At 44.1% G+C, this 22,479-nt stretch overlaps 1 protein-coding gene across 1 annotated transcript in view; it reads right to left on the reverse strand.

Moving 5' to 3' along the window:
- Positions 1-3,445: 3,445 nt before the first annotated feature.
- The window catches only part of LOC115174143 (hippocalcin-like protein 1), a 66,310-nt gene continuing 47,276 nt past the window's right edge, over positions 3,446-22,479 (reverse strand). The window contains exons 3-5 of the mRNA XM_029732839.1: positions 12,316-12,597; positions 8,080-8,185; positions 3,446-7,669 (exon numbers count right to left, since the gene is read on the reverse strand). Coding sequence (XP_029588699.1) covers positions 7,572-7,669; positions 8,080-8,185; positions 12,316-12,597 — 486 coding nt within the window. The 3' untranslated portion in view covers positions 3,446-7,571. The remainder of the gene's footprint in view (positions 7,670-8,079; positions 8,186-12,315; positions 12,598-22,479) is intronic.

Genomic DNA, 22,479 nt, shown 5'->3' on the forward strand with positions numbered 1-22,479 from the left:
TGAAACAAGGCCAGATCCCGGAGGGGGGTGACGGGTCTTTTATACAAAAGCATCTGTTTTGCTCTATGATGCCTGCACCTCTACTATGGGCTCCCAGTTCACTGCCCCCTGGTGAGAGTCGTTAGAAGGTAAGAGGTTGAGAGTCGTTAGAAGGTAAGAGGTTGAGAGTCGTTAGAAGGTAAGAGGTTGAGAGTGGTTAGAAGGTAAGAGTCGTTAGAAGGTAAGAGGTTAAGAGTCATTAGAAGGTAAGAGTCGTTAGAAGGTAAGAGGTTGAGAGTCGTTAGAAGGTAAGAGGTTGAGAGTCGTTAGAAGGTGAGAGTCGTTAGAAGGTAAGAGGTTAAGAGTCGTTAGAAGGTAAGAGGTTGAGAGTCGTTAGAAGGTAAGAGGTTGAGAGTCGTTAGAAGGTAAGAGGTTAAGAGTCGTTAGAAGGTAAGAGGTTGAGAGTCGTTAGAAGGTAAGAGGTTGTGAGTCGTTAGAAGGTAAGAGGTTAAGAGTCGTTAGAAGGTAAGAGTCGTTAGAAGGTAAGAGGTTGTGAGTTGTTAGAAGGTAAGCCGTTCTACAACAGAAGGTCATAGAAAATACCAGGAAATCCCAGTGTCTATAATATTGTAATTAGCTCACATAGTTGCTGTCACAAACTCCACCCATTTGTCACTGACCAGTTGGATATTCATTTCCCAGTGAGCAAACCATTTCTGTACTTAACAGCATTCAATATGAAATCATTTTGATCCGGTTTTTTTTTCTTCTTTTTTTGGACATTATTTTATTTTTATTGACATTTGTTGTGGTCTACTTGTAGCTTTGACTTGTCTGGAAAATAAAATGTTAAAGCACCTCGTCGTGAGGCTAATTATAAATATAATGGGCTGGACATGCAGATCAAGATAAAAGTCAGATGAAAATGAAAAGTAGATTTTTGCTGAGGTCTCAGGACTGATAGGGTTTTTGAAGATTTCAACATTGTGTGCATACATGTGTATGTGGTGGGGGGGGTCCCAGTCACCATTATATCTGTTCTATATATATATATATATATATACACTTTTTCCACATGTATGTTACGTTACGGCCTTATTCTTATTCAATCTACACACAAAACCCCATAATGACAAAGTGAAAACAGGTTTTGCGCCATTTTTGCTAATTTAGATAAAAAATAAAAAAAACATTATATACCTAAGTATGCAGACCATTTGCTATGAGACTCTAAATTGAGCTCAGGTGCATTCCGTTTCCATTAATCATCCTTGATATGTTTCAACAACTTGATTGGAGTCCACCTGTGGTAAATTCAACTGATTGGACATGATTTGGAAAAGCACACACCTCTGTCTATATAAGGTCCCACAGTTGACAGTGCATGTCAGAGCAAAAACCAAGTCATGAGGTCGAAGGAATTGTCCGTAGAGCTCCGAGACAGGATTGTGTCGAGGCATAGATCTGGGGAAGGGCATCAAAAAATGTCTGCAGCATTGAAGGTCCCGAAGAACACAGTGACCTCCATCATTCTTAAATGCAAGAAGTTTGGAACCACCAAGACTCTTCCTATAGCTGGCTGCTTGACCAAACTGTGCAATCGGGGGAGAAGGACCGTGGTCAGGGAGGTGACCAAGAACCCAATGGTCACTCTGACAGAGCTCCATAGTTCCTCTGTGGAGATGGGAGAACATTCCAGAAGGACAACCATCTCTGCTGCAGTCCCCCAATCAGGCCTTTATGGTAGAGTGGCCAGACGGAAGCCACTCCTCAGTAAAAGGCACATGACAGCCCGCTTGGAGTTTGCCAAAAGGGACCTAAAGACTCTCAGACCATGAGAAACAAGATTCTCTTGTCTGATGAAACCAAGATTGAACTCTTTGGCCTGAATGCTGAGCATCATGTTTGGAGGAAACCTGGCACCATCCCTGTTTTCAGCAGAAGGGACTGGGAGACTAGTCAGGATCGAGGGAAAGATGAATGGAGCAAAGTACAGAGAGATCATTGATGAAAACCTGCTACAGAGCGCTCAGGACCTCCGACTGGGGCGAAGGTTCACCTTCTAACAGGACCACGACCCTAAGCACACAGCCAAGACAATGCAGGAGTGGCTTTGGGACAAGTCTCTGAATGACATTTTTATTTATTTTATTTTACCTTTATTTAACTAGGCAAGTCAGTTAAGAATAAATTCCTATTTTCAAATGACGGCCTAGGAACAGTGGGTAAACTGCCTTGTTCAGGGGCAAAACAACATATTTTTACCTTGTCAGCTCGGGTATTCGATCATGCAACCTTTCGGTTACAAGTCTTTGAGTGGTCCCGTCAGAGTGGTCCTTTGAGTGGTCCTGTTCAAGTCCTGTCAGAGCCCGGACTTGAACCCAATCAAACATCTCTGAAGAGACCTGAAAATTGCTGTACAGCAACACTCCCCATCCAACCTGACAGAGCTTGAGAGGATCTGCAGAGAAGAATGAGAGAAACTCCCCAAATACAGGTGTGCCAAGCTTGTAGCATCATACCCAAGAATACTTGAGGCTGTAATCGCTGCCAAAGGTGCTTCAACAAAGTACTGAGTAAAGGGTCTGAATACTTACGTAAATGTCATATTTAAAAAAAAAATGTTTGCTAAAATGTCAGAACCTGTTAACTTTGTCATTATATATTTGTATTACTTTATCAATATATATGTATGTATGTATGTATGTATGTATGTATGTATGTATGTATGTATGTATGTATGTATGTATGTATGTATGTATGTATGTATGTATGTATGTATGTATGTATGTATGTATGTATGTGTTTGTTTTCAATGTTTTGGTGTCACACTGGTGGCAGTTGTGACAAAAATCAGTAGTTGGAAGAGTTGCAGAGTTAATTGAAAATAATTCCATTGTTGATTAGATGCTTTTATCATTAATTAGGCTATTTTTTTTTAACCATATGGTCCATCTACTAGAAACTTACGGACAATATAGACACAGCGATAATAAATTAATAGTATATATGAATACATTTTTTTTTAATTATTCAAATATAAATTACCAAAGTTACGATAGATTGCCATAGATTTTCTGTTTAATTTCCTAAATTACTGAAGATTCTTGAAAGGAATGACATGTTACCACACACACAGCAGTATCTCTCTCCACATCCCTGAGTGGCATTAACAGTGAGCTCTGTCTTTGTACGACACGTCAGAGAAAACAGAGAGATTTGCATTGAGTAGAACTAAAATGATTTTCTGTCATACGGAATGTCATACGGAACACTGAATGTCATACGGAACACTGAATGTCATACGGAACACTGAATGTCATACGGAACACTGAATGTGTTCTATACGTTTGACATATTTTATCATCTGCATGTTTTACTCCTAATAAGCTCTTAACCAGAATCATAATATTCCTTAAAATGACTTGTTTTTATACAACCATTAAGAAAAACCCAGACACACACATGTTTGAAACACAGAAGGTATATTTGTTATCGATTTCGGGTCAAAACAGAACAATCCATCCTCACTAGAGGTTGTCATGCAACAGAAAAAAGGGAGGAAGAAAAAGTTACAAAAAAAACCTCTTCATCCAACTCAAGTTATTAGTCTGAGGCAGTCAGAACAGAAAAAGGGTAGGTAGGAAGGTGTAGGGTAACTTTACCAAATTGTCCAGGTTTTTCCAGAAATCCAAATTGGAAGAATTCCTGGAATAAGTATGGAAATCTGGGAATCTTTTTTTATCAGGATTTCTAGAAAACCTGGACATTTGGGAATGTTATCATAATTTTGCAGTAGTGGAGCAGCATATATTCCCCATCGAACCACCAGGGGCAGTGACCCTGGAAGCCCATCCAACCACCAGGGGCAGTGACCCTGGAAGCCCATCCAACCACCAGGGGCAGTGACCCTGGAAGCCCATCCAACCACCAGGGGCAGTGACCCTGGAAGCCCATCCAACCACCAGGGGCAGTGACCCTGGAAGCCCATCCAACCACCAGGGGGCAGTGACCCTGGAAGCCCATCCAACCACCAGGGGGCAGTGACCCTGGAAGCCCATCCAACCACCAGGGGGCAGTGACCCTGGAAGCCCATCCAACCACCAGGGGCAGTGACCCTGGAAGCCCATCCAACCACCAGGGGGCAGTGAACTGGGAGCCCATAGTAGAGGTACAGTGCAGTACACATTGTGGGAAACTAGGGGTGCATTCCAAATAATATGTCCTTTCTCCTGAAGTGTGCACTCGGTAACACTTTATTTTAAGGGTCTGTAATAAATTATTTATAAGGCATTTATAAAGTGTGTGTTCACCATGTATTAATCATTAATACAACATTTGTAAACCATTTACTAATCACCAGTAAGGTATTTTTGCAGCCCTTAATCTAAAGTGAGCGCTCTTTATGCTATAAATACTTTATAACATGGAGTGAGCAGTGTAATTTGTCACGACAAGATGGACATGCCGTTGGTAGACATTCCAGCAGTACCTGGTGATAGAAGCAACACACAACACAGGATGTTTAAGGAACTATATATACATGTCTGAATAACTAGCTTCCTGACATTATCACATGTGGGAGTCATGATTAATACATGGTGAGCAAACGGTTTATAAATGCCTCATTAATGGTTTATAAATGGTTTATTACCTACCCTTATATAAAAAAATTTACCTTGCGCTTATTCAGAGTCCTCTGGGCCTTGACGGTCACCAGTAGTGGAATCTATAGGGTATAGGGTGTTACTTGGAATGCAACCTCTAAGTGATCAGTGCCTTAAAACAATTCCACTATCTACTGCTCGATGTCTCGGTTAACACATTGAAAAGGAATGTAGAACAGCACTGGAATAGAGATGATCAAGAACAGCACTGGGATAGAGATAATCAAGAACAGCACTGGGATAGAGATAATCAAGAACAGCACTGGAATAGAGATAATCAAGAACAGCACTGGAATAGAGATAATCAAGAACAGCACTGGGATATAGATGATCAAGACCAGCACTGGGATAGAGATAATCAAGAACAGCACTGGGATATAGATGATCAAGAACAGCACTGGAATAGAGATAATCAAGAACAGCATTGGGATAGAGATAATCAAGAACAGCACTGGGATATAGATGATCAAGACCAGCACTGGAATACAGATAATCAAGACCAGCACTGGAATAGAGATAATCAAGACCAGCACTGGAATAGAGATAATCAAGGACAGCACTGGAATAGAGATAATCAAGACCAGCACTGGGATAGAGATAATCAAGAACAGCACTGGGATAGAGATAATCAAGAACAGCACTGGGATAGAGATAATCAAGAACAGCACTGGGATAGAGATAATCAAGACCAGCACTGGAATAGAGATAATCAAGAACAGCACTGGGATAGAGATAATCAAGAACAGCACTGGGATAGAGATAATCAAGAACAGCACTGGGATAGAGATAATCAAGAACAGCACTGGGATAGAGATAATAAAGAACAGCACTGGAATAGAGACAATTAAGACCAGCAGGGATAGAGATAATCAAGACCAGCAGGGATAGAGATAATCAAGACCAGCAGGGATAGAGATAATCAAGACTAGCAGGGATTGAGATAATCAAGGTCAGCTGGGATAGAGATAATCAAGGTTAGCTGGGATAGAGATAATCAAGACCAGCAGGGATAGAGATAATCAAGACTAGCAGGGATTGAGATAATCAAGGTCAGCTGGGATAGAGATAATCAAGGTTAGCTGGGATAGAGATAATCAAGACTAGCAGGGATAGAGTAATCAAGACCAGCTGGGATAGAGATAATCAAGGTCAGCTGGGATATAGATAATCAAGACCAGCAGGGATAGAGATAATCAAGACCAGCAGGGATAGAGATAATCAAGACCAGCAGGGATAGAGATAATCAAGACCAGCAGGGATAGAGATAATCAAGCCCTTAGTGTGTTGTGCTCTGTGTCTGGCAGAAGGCAGGAGGGAGGGGGTTTGTCCCAAAGTGACAAACACACACAAGAGTGCGCAACGACGGCATGTCGGTGTGTCTTCTGTGTGCAGTCTGGTAGGTTGAAGTAAGAGCGCTGCTGAAGAGAGTAGAGCTATAAAATGGAACTGTTTTGTGATTGTTTTTTTTGTGTTGTTTTGTTTACCATGCAGTGAGGTGTGTGACGATGTGGCTACTCTACTTCACTGCTCAGTGATGCGATAAAGTGTTAAAATAACTAACTTTAAATACTTATATGACATTTTAATAATAAACAACACAAATGTATAATACTGTTAAAGTTTAAAGCCTGGACATGCACACAAACTGTACACATGCATACTGTACACACATGCACACAAAAACATACACATACACACACACTCAGACATACACACACACACATACATGCATGCATACACTTGTGGAGGCTCAAATTATATTATGTGTTGCTACTGGTTTCATTGATCAAATGCATTATGGAATCACCTGATATGAATATTCTAGAATTTTCAAATGTTTCCCTTCCAATGACGAATTTTGGAATCTCAACATTCCATCTTGGACAGATATGGGACGGACGGTTTCCAAAGACAAGTCAACATCCATATGAGAAGGAACGGTTTTCAAAGACAAGTCAATATCATTTCTTTCTTTTTTTTCCCTTTCAATCGATTCCTCTCCAGTACTGTGTTATAATCATCTTCAATGACAAATTAAATTAAAACCACAATAATGAAAAGAAGTAAATACAAGTAAACAACATGAGGAAAACAATATCATGTACAAAAAAAATTATAACAATAAAACATTTAAATTAATCAATATAACAATACATTTAACATCCGTAATAAAAACCCAATGGGATCTTCAACAGCTTTCTTTTCCGCCGCAGTGAAAAATCACATATCAGAAACATCACAACTTCCTTCCATGGCCCAGTCCCATGTTCCCTCAATGAACAAACGGTTAGGCAATTCCCATATTGGATCAGAGCAAACAACACATCTACATGATACTGCCTTCTGAATGCAACAAGAGTTATAAAGACAGATAGATATACTTGCCTATTCGTTTCGTATAATGTCATATACACATGTATATACACATAAATATGGATATAAAAATGGAAGAGGATTGGAGGGAAACAGAATCTATGGAACAGAATGATTAGAACACAGATGACACGTGCATGGTTCTCAGGATGGAATGTTCCCTTAACTTTCTTCCCCAAAATCCCAGATTTTGTAAAAAATGGTAGACGGACTTTCTGACGTTGTGAGGCAGCGGAGCTCAGCGGAATTCCATCCCATTCTTCCAGAAGTGAGACAGTAAAGCACATCGGACAACGGCTTGTTTTTTTGTATTCTCAGTTGTCGTATCATCTTCTGAATAATAATGTATGGATGTCCCTTCTTTCCTTTTAAAAAAAATAAAGAAAAAGTAACGTAAAATGATGATGATTTTTGCTTTATCTCCTTTTAAAACACTTCCTCCATCTTGTACACCAAAAAATATATGAGTGATGAGAACCATCATGCACTAATTGGAGTTACTATTTCCATAGCAATCGGGGTGGGTGTGGCAGGCCAGGTGGGCGGGCGGGGTTAGAACTGGGAGGCGGAGCTGGGGTCACACTGGAGTAGCCGCACGATAGAGGGATCACTTTTGGCACCTTTAATGAACTCTTCCAGTGACAGTTTACCTGGGGGGATGGAGAGAAAAGGGAAAGGGGGAAGTGCGAGAGAGAGAGAGAGAGCGAGTGAGTGAGAGAGAGAGAGAGAGAGAGAGAGAGAGAGAGAGAGAGAGAGAGAGAGAGAGAGAGAGAGACAGAGAGAGCGAGCGAGTGAGTAAGAGGGGGAGATGGAGGAAGAGAGAGAGAAAAGGGAGAGAGGGAGGTGGGGTGGAAAGAGAGAGAGAGAAAGAGAGAGAGAGAGGAATGTTAAAAGGGGAACAGAGAGGGGGAAGAGAAAGAGATAGGAGAACAGGAATAGAGAGAGAGTAAAGGGAAGAATTGAAATAGTCACACAAACACTGCTCAGACACTCTCAAAACTGTAACATGACAGTGATCCCCACATATTCTCCCCCATCCCTTGGCCCCCCCCTCTCTCACCATCATTGTTGAGGTCCATCTGTCTGAAGATCTTGTCTGTTCTCTTCTCCGGCGTGGCCTCATCCTCCGGCATCTTCATCACAGATGACACCATCTTATAAATGGCCTGAGGAGAGAGGGAGGGAGCAAGTAAGTGAGGGAGGGAGGTAGGAAGAGGGAGGGAGGGAGAGAGAGGGAGGGAGGGAGGGAGGGAGGGAGGGAGAGGGAAAGGGAGAGGGAGAGGGAGGTAGGTAGGGAGAGGGAGGGAGGGAGGGAGCCACTTCTTGTTTTTAGCTGATAGGAGTGGAACCTGGTGTGGTCGTCTGCTGCAAACAGCCCATCTGTGACAAGGACCGATGAGTTGTGCGTTCCGAGATGCTGTTCTGCACACCACTGTTGTACTGCGCCGTTATTTTCCTGTTTGTGGCCTGTCTGTTAGCTTGCCCTGTTCTCGCCAATTAGCTGTTTTCCTCCGCAGGACTGCCGCTGACTGCATGTTTTTTGTTTGTCGCACCGTTCTCAGGAAACCCTAGACCGTGTTGTGCATGAAAAGTCCAGGAAGCCAGCTGTTTCTGAGATCCTGGATCCGGCATACCTGGCACCGACGATCCTACCACGCGGAGGTTGAAGAGGAGCTGTTGCGCCTTCTTCAACACACTGTCTGTGTGAATGGAACATTTCAGGTTGTCCAGTGATCTGCACTTAGAGTAACTTGAAGCTTTTCACCCTCTCCACTGTTTAAAGTGTAACTTCCTTCTCCCTCTCTCTCTCTATAGCTAGCTCTCTCTCTCTCCACCCCCTTCATCACCCCTCATCCATCTCTCTCTCTCTCAATCCCGCCATTCCTCAGTGATAATACCTTGGCCTCTCCCTCTCCTCTCATCTCTTCCTCTCCTTGCCTCCCCCTCCCTTCTCCTCTCTCCTTTTCTTATTTCCTCTCTCTCTCCTCCTTTCCTCTCTTTCTCTCTCCTCCCTCTCCTCTCCTCCGTCTCTCCTCCTCTCATTCAGCAGAGCAGAACCTCAGTGAGCCCAGGGATAATCCCAGTATTCTGCACACTCAGGGATAAACCCTGGTTAAATTTAACTCACTAATCCTGGAGCACACAGCACTTGCAACCATACTGCTCTCAGTACAATACAGAACCATATCTTGCTTTCTTTTCCCCATTTTCATCTATTCTCTCCACCTCCTTCTCTTTCTCAAACTAACTATGTCTATGTACCCCAATCTGTCTCTTTCTCACTCTCTGTTGTAACTGTCTCCTCAGCTAAACTGGTAAAGACTTCCCAGTTCCAAGAAAACATTTGAAAGAACACACAATCACGTAATTCCCGACCCAAAAGAATGAATGACCAATCCTACGTAACCCCTTTACTGGCCAGCTAATGAAACAATGCTGATGTCACAGGTGTGGCTAATTGCCTTCCCACTGGGCACACACTGATTGAATCAATGTTGTTTATATGTTATTTCAATGAAATTAAGTTGAACCAATGCAGAATAGACTTTGAATTGACGTCTGTGCCCAGTGGGGCTACAATCAAGCCTGAAATTTCATTGGTTCAATTGACAATAAAAAATAAAAATAAATTGTGTTTCTCTCTGTTTGAGGTGTGGCCACCCACAGGAGGGGCTGCAGTCCAGAGGTGTGGCTGTTTCCAGGGAGCATTGGGGAAAATGGATTGATGAGGGAGACTGAATATGGATGCCTGCCTTCCTGGCATGGACCACCTCCTCTGCCTTTTTAGCTCCTTTGATTGTTTTGTTAGTGTCATTTTAAATGGTGTGGAAAATGTTCCCTGAGCCAGCTGAAGAATGACTCCTGCTGAAAAAGATGAACTAACCATACCCAAATTCTTTATTAAATGCTGACCCTGGTCCTGTTGTGTTTGGTCTCTACTTCACTCTGCCTGCTCAACCTAGATCCTAAGAATCTGTCCCTTTCCACCACTTGACACTAGCATCTCTAACAACCATGCTGAGAGCAAACTATGCAACGGTCAGCTGTTCCTTCTATTGGATTGTGCAGAAAAAAAATCTCCCCACTAGGGGGCAGACTTCTTCACTTCTATCTGTCGATCTGAGAATCCTTTGTATTGTTTGTCCAGATTTTTTTTTAACATATGACAGCATTAGTCCTAATCCCTTATACAGGGATGGTTACGGGGTGAAAGTTTTTAGTACAGTTGTAGCAGTAAGATGGTGGATGTAGTTAAACCAATCAAGTGATGAGGTTCCTTAAGGTTAAAGCTTTCAGTACAGTTCGATAGTAATACACTAACGGTCAAAAGTTTTAGAACACCTACTCATTCAAGTGTTTTTCTTTATTTTTTACTATTTTAATACATTGTAGAATAATAGTGAAGACATCACAACAAGAATGTGCAAAGCTGTCATCAAGGCAAAGTGTGACTACTTTGAAGAATCTCCAACATAAAATATATTTTGATTTGTTTAACACTTTTCTGGTTACTACATTATTCCATATGTGTTATTTCATAGTTTTGATGTCTTCACTATTATTCTACAATGTAGAAAATAGTAAAAAATAAAGAAAAACCCTTTAAAACGTTTGACCGATAGTGTACAATAAACAGATTAAGCTTACAGTGGTTGCAGCTGTTAAACTAGTTGTTGACATGCTTTTGGGTTCATTTTAAGGTTAAAGGTTTTAATACAGTAGGATAGTAGTATATTTTAGCAATATGGCCTGAGGGGGTGTGGTATATGGCCAATACACCACAGCTAAGGGCTGTTCTTACGTACGAGGTGATGCAGAGAGCCTGGATAGTCCTTAGCCGTGGTATATTGGCCGTGGTATATTGGCCGTGGTATATTGGCCATACACCACAAACCCCAGAGGTGCCTTATTGCTATTATAAACTGGTTACCAATGTAATTAGAGCAGTAATAATGTATGTTTTGTGTCACACCATATGGTCTCATATACCACCGCTTTCAGCCAATCAGCATTCAGGGTTCGAACCACACAGTTTATAATACAAAACATATAAAGCTTTACTCTTGTACTGGATATTTTCAGGATGTCCAAATGGTCAATGACCGGTAATTCTCAGACTAAAAGGGACAATACTAGTCTCACGCCATACGACAGAGGGTTGAACGCATAATTGGTCCCGTGTGGCTCAGTTGGTAGAGCATGGTGTGTTTGCAACGCCAGGGTTATGTAAGTCGCTCTGTAAGTCGCTCTGGATAAGAGCGTCTGCTAAATGACGTAAAAGTAATAATTCCGTTAACACTATCGCTTCATAAATGCCGACGTTGCGATATTCTACTTTATTTTCTATCTAAATACAAAGTTTTAATCAACCAGGTCATGGTTTAAAAAAAAGGCTTATTTTCCCGAAAGTTACATGATCTTTTTTTTTTGCGTGATAATCTGGCCAATGACACGTAGAGCAGGGTGGTGATGACTGCCCAGTACATCACTGGGACCGTGCTGCCTCCCAACCAGGACATCTACTACTTGTAAGTACGAGCTGTTTTCTCCCTTACCATCTGGCCGACAGTAAGGGAGTGAACAGCTCGTGGCTGGGGGGGTGTGGGGGTCTGTCACCCTATGGGCCCTAGTGAAAAGCAGTGCACTATATAGGGAATAGGGTGCCATTTGGGATGCAAACCGTACTCTAAAAGTTCATAAAAGTTGTTCCGGATCCCAGCTAGTACAGCTCGTAGAGACAACACAATGCTACAGTAGGCTAAGCTAGCAATGAACAGTTCACCTCTGTTACATTTGCCATCTTAGTGCTAAACAATTTCAGCCACAAAAAAATAAATAACTGTTTTCTCTGTTTCTCCTGTAGGATCTCCATCTCTTCATCGTGACTGGTGTGTCTATTGTCCTGTAGGATCTCCATCTCTTCCTCATGACTGGTGTGTCTATTCATCAATTAATCAAATTCAAATGTAATTTATAAATCCATTTTTACATCAGCAGTTGTCACAAAGTGCTTTACAGATATCCAGCCTAAAACCCCAAAAAGCAAGCAATGCAGAGGAATAAGCATGGTGGCTAGGAAAAAACTGCCTTGAAAGGCAGGAACCTAGGAAGAAACCTAGAGAGGAACCAGGAGGAAGTATTTATCCACATTTAAATGAGAAACATTGATTACTAAAACAAGCTGGGCAAGCTTGAGCATTTATTACTAAAACGAGCTGGGCAAGCTGGAGCAGAAACTGAAGTGGACCTTCTCACCTGTACGACCTCCACCAGGACTACAAATCCCATGTCTCACCTGTACGATCTCCAGCATTTCATCGCGGCTGATGTACCCATTCCCATCCAGGTCATACATGCTGAAGGCCCACTTCAGTTTCTGCTCCAGCTTTCCCCGTGACGTGACACTCAGAGCTATGATGAACTCCCGGAAGTCGATGGTGCCGTCGTTGTTGGTGTCGAACGTTCGGAAGACGTGCTCGGCGAACTTGGAGGCATCTCCGTACGGGAAGAAGTTGGCGTAGATCTTCTTGAACTCCTCCACGTTCAGGTTGCCGCTGGGACAGTCCTTCAGAAAGCCCTAAGGAGAGCGAGAGAAAGAAAGAGAGAGAGTGTGAGAAAGAGAGAACACAGAGAGAGATAACAGAGAGAGAGAGAGAGAACCGAGAGAGAGAGAACAGAGAGAGAACAGAGAGAGAACAGAGAGAGAACAGAGAGAGAACAGAGAGAGAGAGGAGAGAGAGAGAGAACTGAGATAGAGCGAGAACAGAGAGAAAGAGAGAGAGAACAGAGAGAGAACAGAGAGAGAGAGAGAACAGAGAGAGAGACCTTTTGTAGCCCTCGTTCCATTGCCAACACCAGCAGATAGTACCCACGACATCATTTTCTGAAAACAGACTTTATGTCCAGCATTCATCAAGTTTCAAGTTTTATTAGTCGTATTTACAGTATACACACAGTACACACCATCCAACCAAATGTTTACTTACAGGTTCCTTCTCAACAACTAAACAACAATAATCAAATCAAATCAAATGTATTTATACAGCCCGTCTTACATCAGCTGATATCTCAAAGTGCTGTACAGAAACCCAGCCTAAAACCCCAAACAGCAAGTAATGCAGGTGTAGAAGAACATATAAAATATAAGACGAGGAACTTAAAGTAAATGGCTCAGTAGAATATAACATTTTTAATATAAATAGAATAAAATAATACAAATTTGAGTACAAGTATAAATCAAATCAAATTTTATTTGTCACATGCTTTGTCGCATACAGGTGTAGACTAACAGTGAAATGCTTACTTATGGGTCCTTTTCCAAAAATGCAGAGTTAAGATAAAGATTTTTTTTTTAAATAAATAAACAAATTAATATAGTGACATGAGGAAAAAATACAGTGAATAACGAATAATAATAACAAATAAAAGTAACATGGCTGAATACAAATCAAATCATATTGTATTTGTTACACACGCCGAATTCAACAGGTGTAGACCTGTACTCCCTGACGAAGGCCATGCAGCTAAAACACGTCGGAGTTTTTAAACTTCGTTTCCATTGAACATGCCATACAAATAAAGATATTTGAATGAATTATATGAAGAGGTCCTTGGTCCTCCTTTCTTTCTGATGACCGTGAAATGCTTACTTAAGAGAACTTACAAGCCCTACAGGAAGTAGAAAGTACCATGTTTATATACAGGAAGTAGAAAGTACCATGTCTATATACAGGAAGTAGAAAGTAGTATGGCTAAATACAGGAAGTAGAAAGTAACATGGCTATATACAGGAAGTAGAAAGTACCATGTCTATATACAGGAAGTAGAAAGTAGTATGGCTAAATACAGGAAGTAGAAATAACATGGCTATATACAGGGAATAGAAAATAACATGGCTATATACATGGAGTACCAGCACCGAGTCGATGTGCAGGGGTACGCGAAAACTGAGGTAGCTTTGAACATATATACAGTGCCTTCAGAAAGTATTCAGACCCCTTGATTTTTCCACATTTTCTTACATTACAGCCTTATTCTAAAATGGATGAAAAAAAAAATCCTCATCAATCTACACACAATTCCCCATAGTGACAAAGTGAAAATAGGTTTTTAGAAATTTTTGCAAATGTATTAAAAATTAAAACAGAAATAACTTATTTCATAAGTATTCAGACCCTTTGCCATGAGACTCACATTGAGCTCAGGTGCATCCTGTTTCCATTGATCATCCTTGAGATGTTTCAACAACTTGATTGGAATCCACCTGTGGCAAATTCAATTGATTGGATACGATTTGGAAAGGCACACACCTGTCTATATAAGGTCCCACAGTTGACAGTGCAAGTCAGAGCAAATACCAAAGTCATGAGGTCGAAGGAATTGTCCGTAGAGCTCCGAGACAGGATTGTGTCGAGGCACAGATCTGGGGAAGGGCACCAAAAATGTCTACAGCACCATGTCTATTTACAGGAAGTAGAAAGTAACATCCCTAAGAACACCGTGGCCTCCATCATTTTTAAATGGAAGAAGTTTGGAACCACCAAGACTCTTCCTAGAGCTAGCCGCCCGGCCAAACTGAGCAATCGGGGGAGAAGGACCTTGGTCAGGGATGGTCACTCTGACAGAGCAAAGTTGGTGGTCATACGCACATCCTTAAAAACATAGGTGCTGGGCTAATAAAGAATACTAGTATAGAACAACACACTGACAGAGCTCCAGAGTTCCTCTGTGGAGATGGGAGAACCTTCCAGAATGACAACCATCTCTCTACCAATCAGGCCTTTATGGTAGAGTGGCCAGACAGAAGCTACTCCTCAGTAAAAGGCACATGACAGCCCGCTTGGAGTTTGCCAAAAGGGACCTAAAGGTCTCTCAGACCATGAGAAAAAATATTATCTTGTCTGATGAAACCAAGATTGAACTCTTTGGCCTGAATGCCGAGCATCATGTTTGGAGGAAACATGGCACCATCCCTTCAGTGAAGCAAGGTGGTGGCAGAATCATGCTGTGGGGATGTTTTTCAGTGGCAGGGACTGGGAGACTAGTCAGGATCGAGGGATGGATGAACAGAGCAAAGTACAGAGAGATCCTTGATGAAAACCTGCTCCAGAGCGGTCAGGACCTCAGACTGGGGTGAAGGTTCACCTTCCAACAGAACAATGACCCTAAGCACACAGCAAAGATAACGCAGGAGTGGCTTCGGGACAAGTCTCTGAATGTCCCTGAGTGGCCCAGCCAGAGACCGGACATGAACCCGATCGAGCATCTCTAGAGAGACCTGAAAATCAATCAAATGTATTTAGAATGTCCTTCTTACATCAGCTGATATCTCAAAGTGCTATACAGAAACCCAGCCTAAAACCCCAAACAGCAAGCAATGCAGGTGTAGAAGCACGGTGGCTAGGAAAAACTCCCTAGAAAGGCAAGAACCTAGGAAGAAACCTAGAGAGGAACCAGGCTATGAGGGGTGGCCAGTCCTCTTCTGGCTGTGCCGGGTGGAGATTATAACAGAACATGGCCAAGATGTTCAAATGTTCATAGCTGACCAGCATGGTCAAATAATAATAATCACAGTGGTTGTCGAGGGTTCAACAGGTCAGCACCTCAGGAGTAAATGTCAGTTGGCCTTTCATAGCCGATCAATAGCTATGCAGCAACGCTCTTCATCCAACCCGACAGAGCTTGAGAGGATCTGCAGAGAAGAATGGGAGAAACTCCCCAAATACAGGTGTGCCAATCTTGTAGTGCCATAGCCAAGAAGACTCAAGGCTGTAATTGCTGCCAAAGGTGCTTAAACAAAGTACTGAGTAAAGGGTCTGAATACTTATACAAATGTGATATTTAAGTTTTTTATTTGTAATAAATTAGCTTTTAAAAAACAAATAAAAACCTGTTTTTGCTTCGTCATTATATGGTATTGTGTTCAGATTGATTAGGAAAAAAAACTATTTCAGAAATTATAGAATAAGCCTGTAACCTAATTTTTTTTGAAAAAGTCAAGGGGTCTGAATACTTTCCAAAGGCACTGTAGGTAGGGGTAAAGGATAGATAATAGACAGTAACAGCAGTATACTGTAGGTAGGGGTAAAGGATAGATAATAGACAGTAACAGCAGTATACTGTAGGTAGGGGTAAAGGATAGATAATAGACAGTAACAGCAGTATACTGTAGGTAGGGGTAAAGGATAGATAATAGACAGTAACAGCAGTATACTGTAGGTAGGGGTAAAGGATAGATAATAGACAGTAACAGCAGTATACTGTAGGTAGGGGTAAAGTGACTAGACAACAGGATAGATAATAGACAGTAACAGCAGCGTATTTGGTGTGTGAATGTGTGTATAAGTGTGTGTGTTGATGTATGGCGTCAGTATGCATGTGTTGGGATGTCAGTGTAAGTATGTGTCAGTGTGTTGGGTAGAGTCCAGTGTTTGTGTATAGAGTCCACGCAAGAGAGTTAGTGCAGTGTTGTTCAGTTGGTAGAGCATGGTGTTTGCAACGCCAGGGTTGTGGGTTTGATTCCCATGGGGGACCAGTATGGAAGAAAAAAAAATGTATGCAATGTAAGTTGCTCTGGATAAGAGTGTCTGCAAAATGACTAAAATGTAAAAAAGGGTCAATGCAGCTAGTCCAGGTAGCCATTTGATTAGCTATGTAGCAGTTTAGTAGTCTTATGGCTTGGGAGTAAAATCTGTTCAGGGTCCTGTTGTTATTAGACTTGGTGCACTGGTACCGCTTGCCATTCGGATGCAAAGAGAACAGTCTATGACTTGGGTGCCTGGAGTCTTTGACACTTTTTTGGGGGGCCTTCCTCTGACACCGCCTGGTGTAGAGGCCCTGGATGGCATGGAGCTCGGCCACAGTGATGTACTGGGCCGTATCATCGCCCTCTGTAGCGCCTTGCGGTCGGGTGCCTTGCAGTTGCCGTACCAAGTGGTGACGCAGCCAGTCAAGCTGCTCTCAATGGCGCAGCTGTATACCTTTTTGAGGATCTGAGGGCCCCATGGCCAATTCTTTCAGCCTCCTGAAGGGGAAGAGTCGCTGACATGCCCTCTTCACGACCGTGTTGGTGTGTGTGGAGCATGTTAATTCCGTAGTGATGTGAACACCGAGGAACTTGAAGCTCTCGACCCAAATCCACTACAGCCCCGTTGATGTGAACGCTCGCCCCTCCAATTTCCTGTAGTCCACAATCAGCTCCTTTGTCTTGCTGACGTTGAGGGAGAGGTTGTTGTCCTGGCATCACACGGCCATGTCTCCGACGTCCTCCTTATAGGCTGCCTCATCATCGACGGTGATCAGGCCTAGCAACTTGGTGTCGTCAGCAAACTTAATGAGGGTGTTGGAGTCGTGTTTGGCCACGCAGTTGTTGGTGAACAGGGAGTACAGGAGGGGACTAAGCACACGCCCCTGAGGGGCCACCGTGTTGATGGTCGGCGTGGCAGATGTGTTGTTGCCTACCCTTACCACCTGGGAGAGTCCCGTCAGGAAGTCCAGGATTCAGTTGCAGAGGGAGGTGTTTAGTCCCAGGGTCCTTTGCTTAGTGATGAGCTTTGAGGGCACTATGGTGTTGAACACTGAGCTGTAGTCAATGAACAGCATTCTCACATAGGTGTTCCTTTTGTCCAGGTGGGTGAAGGCAGTGTGGAGTGCAATACAGATTGCATCCTCTGTGGATCTGTTTCGGGCGGTATACGAATTGAAATGGGTCCAGGGTTTCTAGGATGATGGTGTTGATGTGAGCCATGAGGTAAGGGGGGTTAGGGGTTAGGGGTTAGGGGTTAGGGGTTAGGGGTTAGGGGTTAGGGGTTAGGGGTTAGGGGTTAGGGGTTAGGGGTTAGGGGTAAGGGGTTAGGGGTTAGGGGTTAGGGGTAAGGGGTTAGGGGTATGGGGTTAGGGGTTAGGGGTAAGGGGTTAGGGGTTAGGGGTTAGGGGTTAGGGGTTAGGGGTTAGGGGTTAGGGGTTAGGGGTTAGGGGTTAGGGGTTAGGGGTTAGGGGTTAGGGGTTAGGGGTAAGGGGTTAGTGGTAAGGGGTTAGGGTTTAGGGGTTAGGGGTAAGGGGTTAGGGGTTAGGGGTTAGGGGTAAGGGGTTAGGGGTATGGGGTTAGGGGTTAGGGGTAAGGGGTTAGGGGTTAGGGGTTAGGGGTTAGGGGTTAGGGGTTAGGGGTTAGGGGTAAGGGGTTAGGGGTTAGGGGTTAGGGGTTAGGGGTTAGGGGTAAGGGGTATGGGGTTAGGGGTTAGGGGTTAGGGGTTAGGGGTTAGGGGTAAGGGGTTAGGGGTTAGGGGTTAGGGGTAAGGGGTTAGGGGTTAGGGGTAAGGGGTTAGGGTTAGGGTTAGGGGTTAGGGGTTAGGGGTTAGGGGTTAGGGGTTAGGGGTTAGGGGTAAGGGGTTAGGGGTTAGGGGTTAGGGGTAAGGGGTTAGGGGTTAGGGGTTAGGGGTTAGGGGTTAGGGGTTAGGGGTTAGGGGTTAGGGGTTAGGGGTTAGGGGTAGGGGTTAGGGGTTAGGGGTTAGGGGTAGGGGTTAGGGGTTAGGGGTAGGGGTAGGGTTAGGGGTTAGGGGTTAGGGGTTAGGGGTAAGGGGTTAGGGGTTAGGGGTTAGGGGTAGGGGTTAGGGGTTAGGGGTAAGGGGTAAGGGGTTAGGGGTTAGGGGTTAGGGGTTAGGGGTAAGGGGTTAGGGGTTAGGGGTTAGGGGTAAGGGGTAAGGGGTTAGGGGTTAGGGGTAAGGGGTTAGGGGTAAGGGGTTAGGGGTTAAGGGGTTAGGGGTAAGGGGTTAGGGGTTAGGGGTAAGGGTTTAGGGGTTAGGGGTTAGGGGTAAGGGGTAAGGGGTTAGGGGTAAGGGGTTAGGGGTTAGGGGTTAGGGGTTAGGGGTAAGGGGTTAGGGGTTAGGGGTAAGGGGTTAGGGGTAAGGGGTAAGGGGTTAGGGGTAAGGGTTAGGGGTAAGGGGTTAGGGGTAAGGGGTTAGGGGTTAGGGGTTAGGGGTTAGGGGTTAGGGGTTAGGGGTAAGGGGTAAGGGTAAGGGCTAAATGGTTAGGGGTAAGGGGTTAGGGGTAAGGGGTTAGGGGTAAGGGGTAAGGGGTTAGGGCTAAATGGTTAGGGGTAAGTGTTTAGGGGTTAGGGGTTAGGGGTAAGGGGTTAGGGCTAAATGGTTAGGGGTAAGGGGTTAGGGGTAAGGGGTTAGGGGTAAGGGGTAAGGGGTTAGGGGTAAGGGGTTAGGGGTTAGGGGTTAGGGGTTAGGGGTTAGGGCTAAATGGTTAGGGGTAAGTGTTTAGGGGTTAGGGGTTAGGGGTAAGGGGTTAGGGGTAAGGGGTTAGGGGTTAGGGGTAAAGGGTTAGGGGTTAGGGGTAAGGGGTAAGGGTTTTAGGGGTTAGGGGTAAGGGTTTAGGGGTTAGGGGTAAGGGGTAAGGGGTAAGGGGTTAGGGGTAAGGGGTAAGGGGTTAGGGGTAAGGGTTTAGGGGTAAGGGTTAGGGGTTAGGGCTAAATGGTTAGGGGTTAGCGGTAAGGGGTTAGGGGTTAGGGGTTAGGGTTTAGGGGTTAGGGGTAAGGGGTTAGGGGTTAGGGTTTAGGGGTTAGGGGTTAGGGTTTAGGGGTTAGGGGTAAGGGGTTAGGGGTTAGGGTGTAAGGGGTTAGGGGTTAGGGCTAAATGGTTAGGGGTTAGCGGTAAGGGGTTAGGGTTAGGGGTAAGGGGTAAGGGTTTAGGGGTAAGGGGTTAGGGGAAGGGGTTAGGGTTTAGGGGTTAGGGGTTAGGGCTAAATGGTTAGGGGTAAGTGTTTAGGGGTTAGGGGTTAGGGGTAAGGGCTAAATGGTTAGGGGTAAGTGTTTAGGGGTTAGGGGTTAGGGGTAAGGGGTTAGGGCTAAATGGTTAGGGGTAAGGGGTTAGGGGTAAGGGGTTAGGGGTAAGGGGTAAGGGGTTAGGGCTAAATGGTTAGGGGTAAGTGTTTAGGGGTTAGGGGTTAGGGGTAAGGGCTAAATGGTTAGGGGTAAGTGTTTAGGGGTTAGGGGTTAGGGGTAAGGGGTTAGGGGTAAGGGGTTAGGGGTAAGGGGTTAGGGGTAAGGGGTTAGGGGTAAGGGGTTAGGGGTAAGGGGTTAGGGGTTAGGGGTAAGGGGTAAGGGCTAAATGGTTAGGGGTAAGGGGTTAGGGGTAAGGGGTTAGGGGTAAGGGCTAAATGGTTAGGGGTAAGTGTTTAGGGGTTAGGGGTTAGGGGTAAGGGGTTAGGGCTAAATGGTTAGGGGTAAGGGGTTAGGGGTAAGGGGTTAGGGGTAAGGGGTAAGGGGTTAGGGGTAAGGGGTTAGGGGTTAGGGGTTAGGGGTTAGGGGTTAGGGGTTAGGGCTAAATGGTTAGGGGTAAGTGTTTAGGGGTTAGGGGTTAGGGGTAAGGGGTTAGGGGTAAGGGGTTAGGGGTTAGGGGTAAAGGGTTAGGGGTTAGGGGTTAGGGGTAAGGGGTAAGGGTTTAGGGGTTAGGGGTAAGGGTTTAGGGGTTAGGGGTAAGGGGTAAGGGGTAAGGGGTTAGGGGTAAGGGGTAAGGGGTTAGGGGTAAGGGTTTAGGGGTTAGGGGTAAAGGGTTAGGGGTTAGGGCTAAATGGTTAGGGGTTAGCGGTAAGGGGTTAGGGGTTAGGGTTTAGGGGTTAGGGGTAAGGGGTTAGGGGTTAGGGTGTAAGGGGTTAGGGGTTAGGGTTTAGGGGTTAGGGGTAAGGGGTTAGGGGTTAGGGTTTAGGGGTTAGGGGTTAGGGTTTAGGGGTTAGGGGTAAGGGGTTAGGGGTTAGGGTGTAAGGGGTTAGGGGTTAGGGCTAAATGGTTAGGGGTTAGCGGTAAGGGGTTAGGGTTAGGGGTAAGGGGTAAGGGTTTAGGGGTAAGGGGTTAGGGGAAGGGGTTAGGGTTTAGGGGTTAGGGGTTAGGGTTTAGGGGTTAGGGTTTAGGGGTTAGGGGTTAGGGGAAGGGGTTAGGGGTTAGGGTGTAAGGGGTAAGGGGTTAGGGGTTAGGGCAGTGTTTTCCACTATCGCTGGCTGTTGCCTAAACAGACGACTACAGACTCATTTTTAGCCTTCTTCCTTAGATTAACGAGGCTACTTTTCAATTCGCTAGTCACAAAAAAGTCTGCCGAGCTCCCTCCCACTAGAATGAACCATATGCATCTTCTAGCGATCTACTGATAGGACAGGCACCTGTCAGTCACAAAGCAACCGATGACATGGAAACACTGCTGGTATGATAGTCTGCTGTCTGTCCCGCCTCCCGGTACCTGTTGGCAGTGTGATTGGTTGCAGTCATATTTCTTTACACAGAGGAGGGGGGAGAGCAAGACGCTCCTTCATCTTCTCTTTCAGTGAATTTCAGGGCTCTACAGTGCCACCATTTTACTCACATATGTGCCCCCCCCCCAAAAAAAATGGACGTGATAACTGAAAATATAAAGAATGAGAACATGTGCGAGTTGTTATATATAGCAAAACAATTTACTGCCATAGCTATTAAGTATTTACACTGTTTTGCTTCATAGCTGGTAGCTAATCACACAAAGAGCCATAGAAATAAGAATGATTTCCTATTTCTAAGCAAAGAACTACATATAGAGTCCCATATATCCCACCTCGCACGCAGAAACAGTGCTAGCCCAAAGGCCGGCAATAAACTCATATCCCCGTGGACTGGTTCGTACCTAAAACATCCTCCATTCAGGCTGCAAAGTCGTTAATTTCCTCCTTAACTAGATTTAATGGCGAGAAGCTGGGAAAAAACTCGCAAAATATGCGTATTTTCTTTATTAAACACAATTTTCCACCACCATGCTAAAGTGGTTGATGACTAGGACTGCTAGACCCGGATGTTGAGTATCAGCCAATCAGGTTGCAGCAGTCTGTTGTTTACCCCTGGCTGAAGGGCAACATCAGGAAGTAGCATTAGCCACCTTAGCTTCTCACCATTAAATCTACAGTGCTTCAGAAAGTATTTATACCCTTTGACTTTTTTCCACATTTTGTTGTGTTACAGCCTGAATTTAACATGGATTATGAATTTCAGATTCTGCTTTCAGATTTCAGATTAATTATATTGAGATTTTGTGTCACTGGCCTACACACAATACCCCATAATGTCAAAGTGGAATTACATAATTAAAAATGAAAAGCTGAAATGTCTTGAATCAATAAACACCAACTCCTTTGTTACGGAAAGCTTAAATACGCTCAGGAGTAAAAATGTGCTTAACAAGTCACATAATACGTCACACTCTGTGTGAAATAATAGTGTGTAACAGGATTTTCGAATGACTACCTCAGCTCTGTAGCCCACACATACAATCATCTGTTACGTCCCTCAGTCAAGCAGTGAATTTCAAACACAGATTTAACCACAAAGAGGTTTTCCAATGCCTCGCAAAGAAGGGCACCTATTGGTAGATGGGTAAAAAAACAAACAAAAAATAGACATTGAATATCCCTTTGAGCACGGTGAAGTTATGAATTACAC

The sequence above is a fragment of the Salmo trutta genome, chromosome 34 (assembly GCF_901001165.1).
Source record: "Salmo trutta chromosome 34, fSalTru1.1, whole genome shotgun sequence".
Lineage (NCBI taxonomy): Eukaryota > Metazoa > Chordata > Actinopteri > Salmoniformes > Salmonidae > Salmo > Salmo trutta.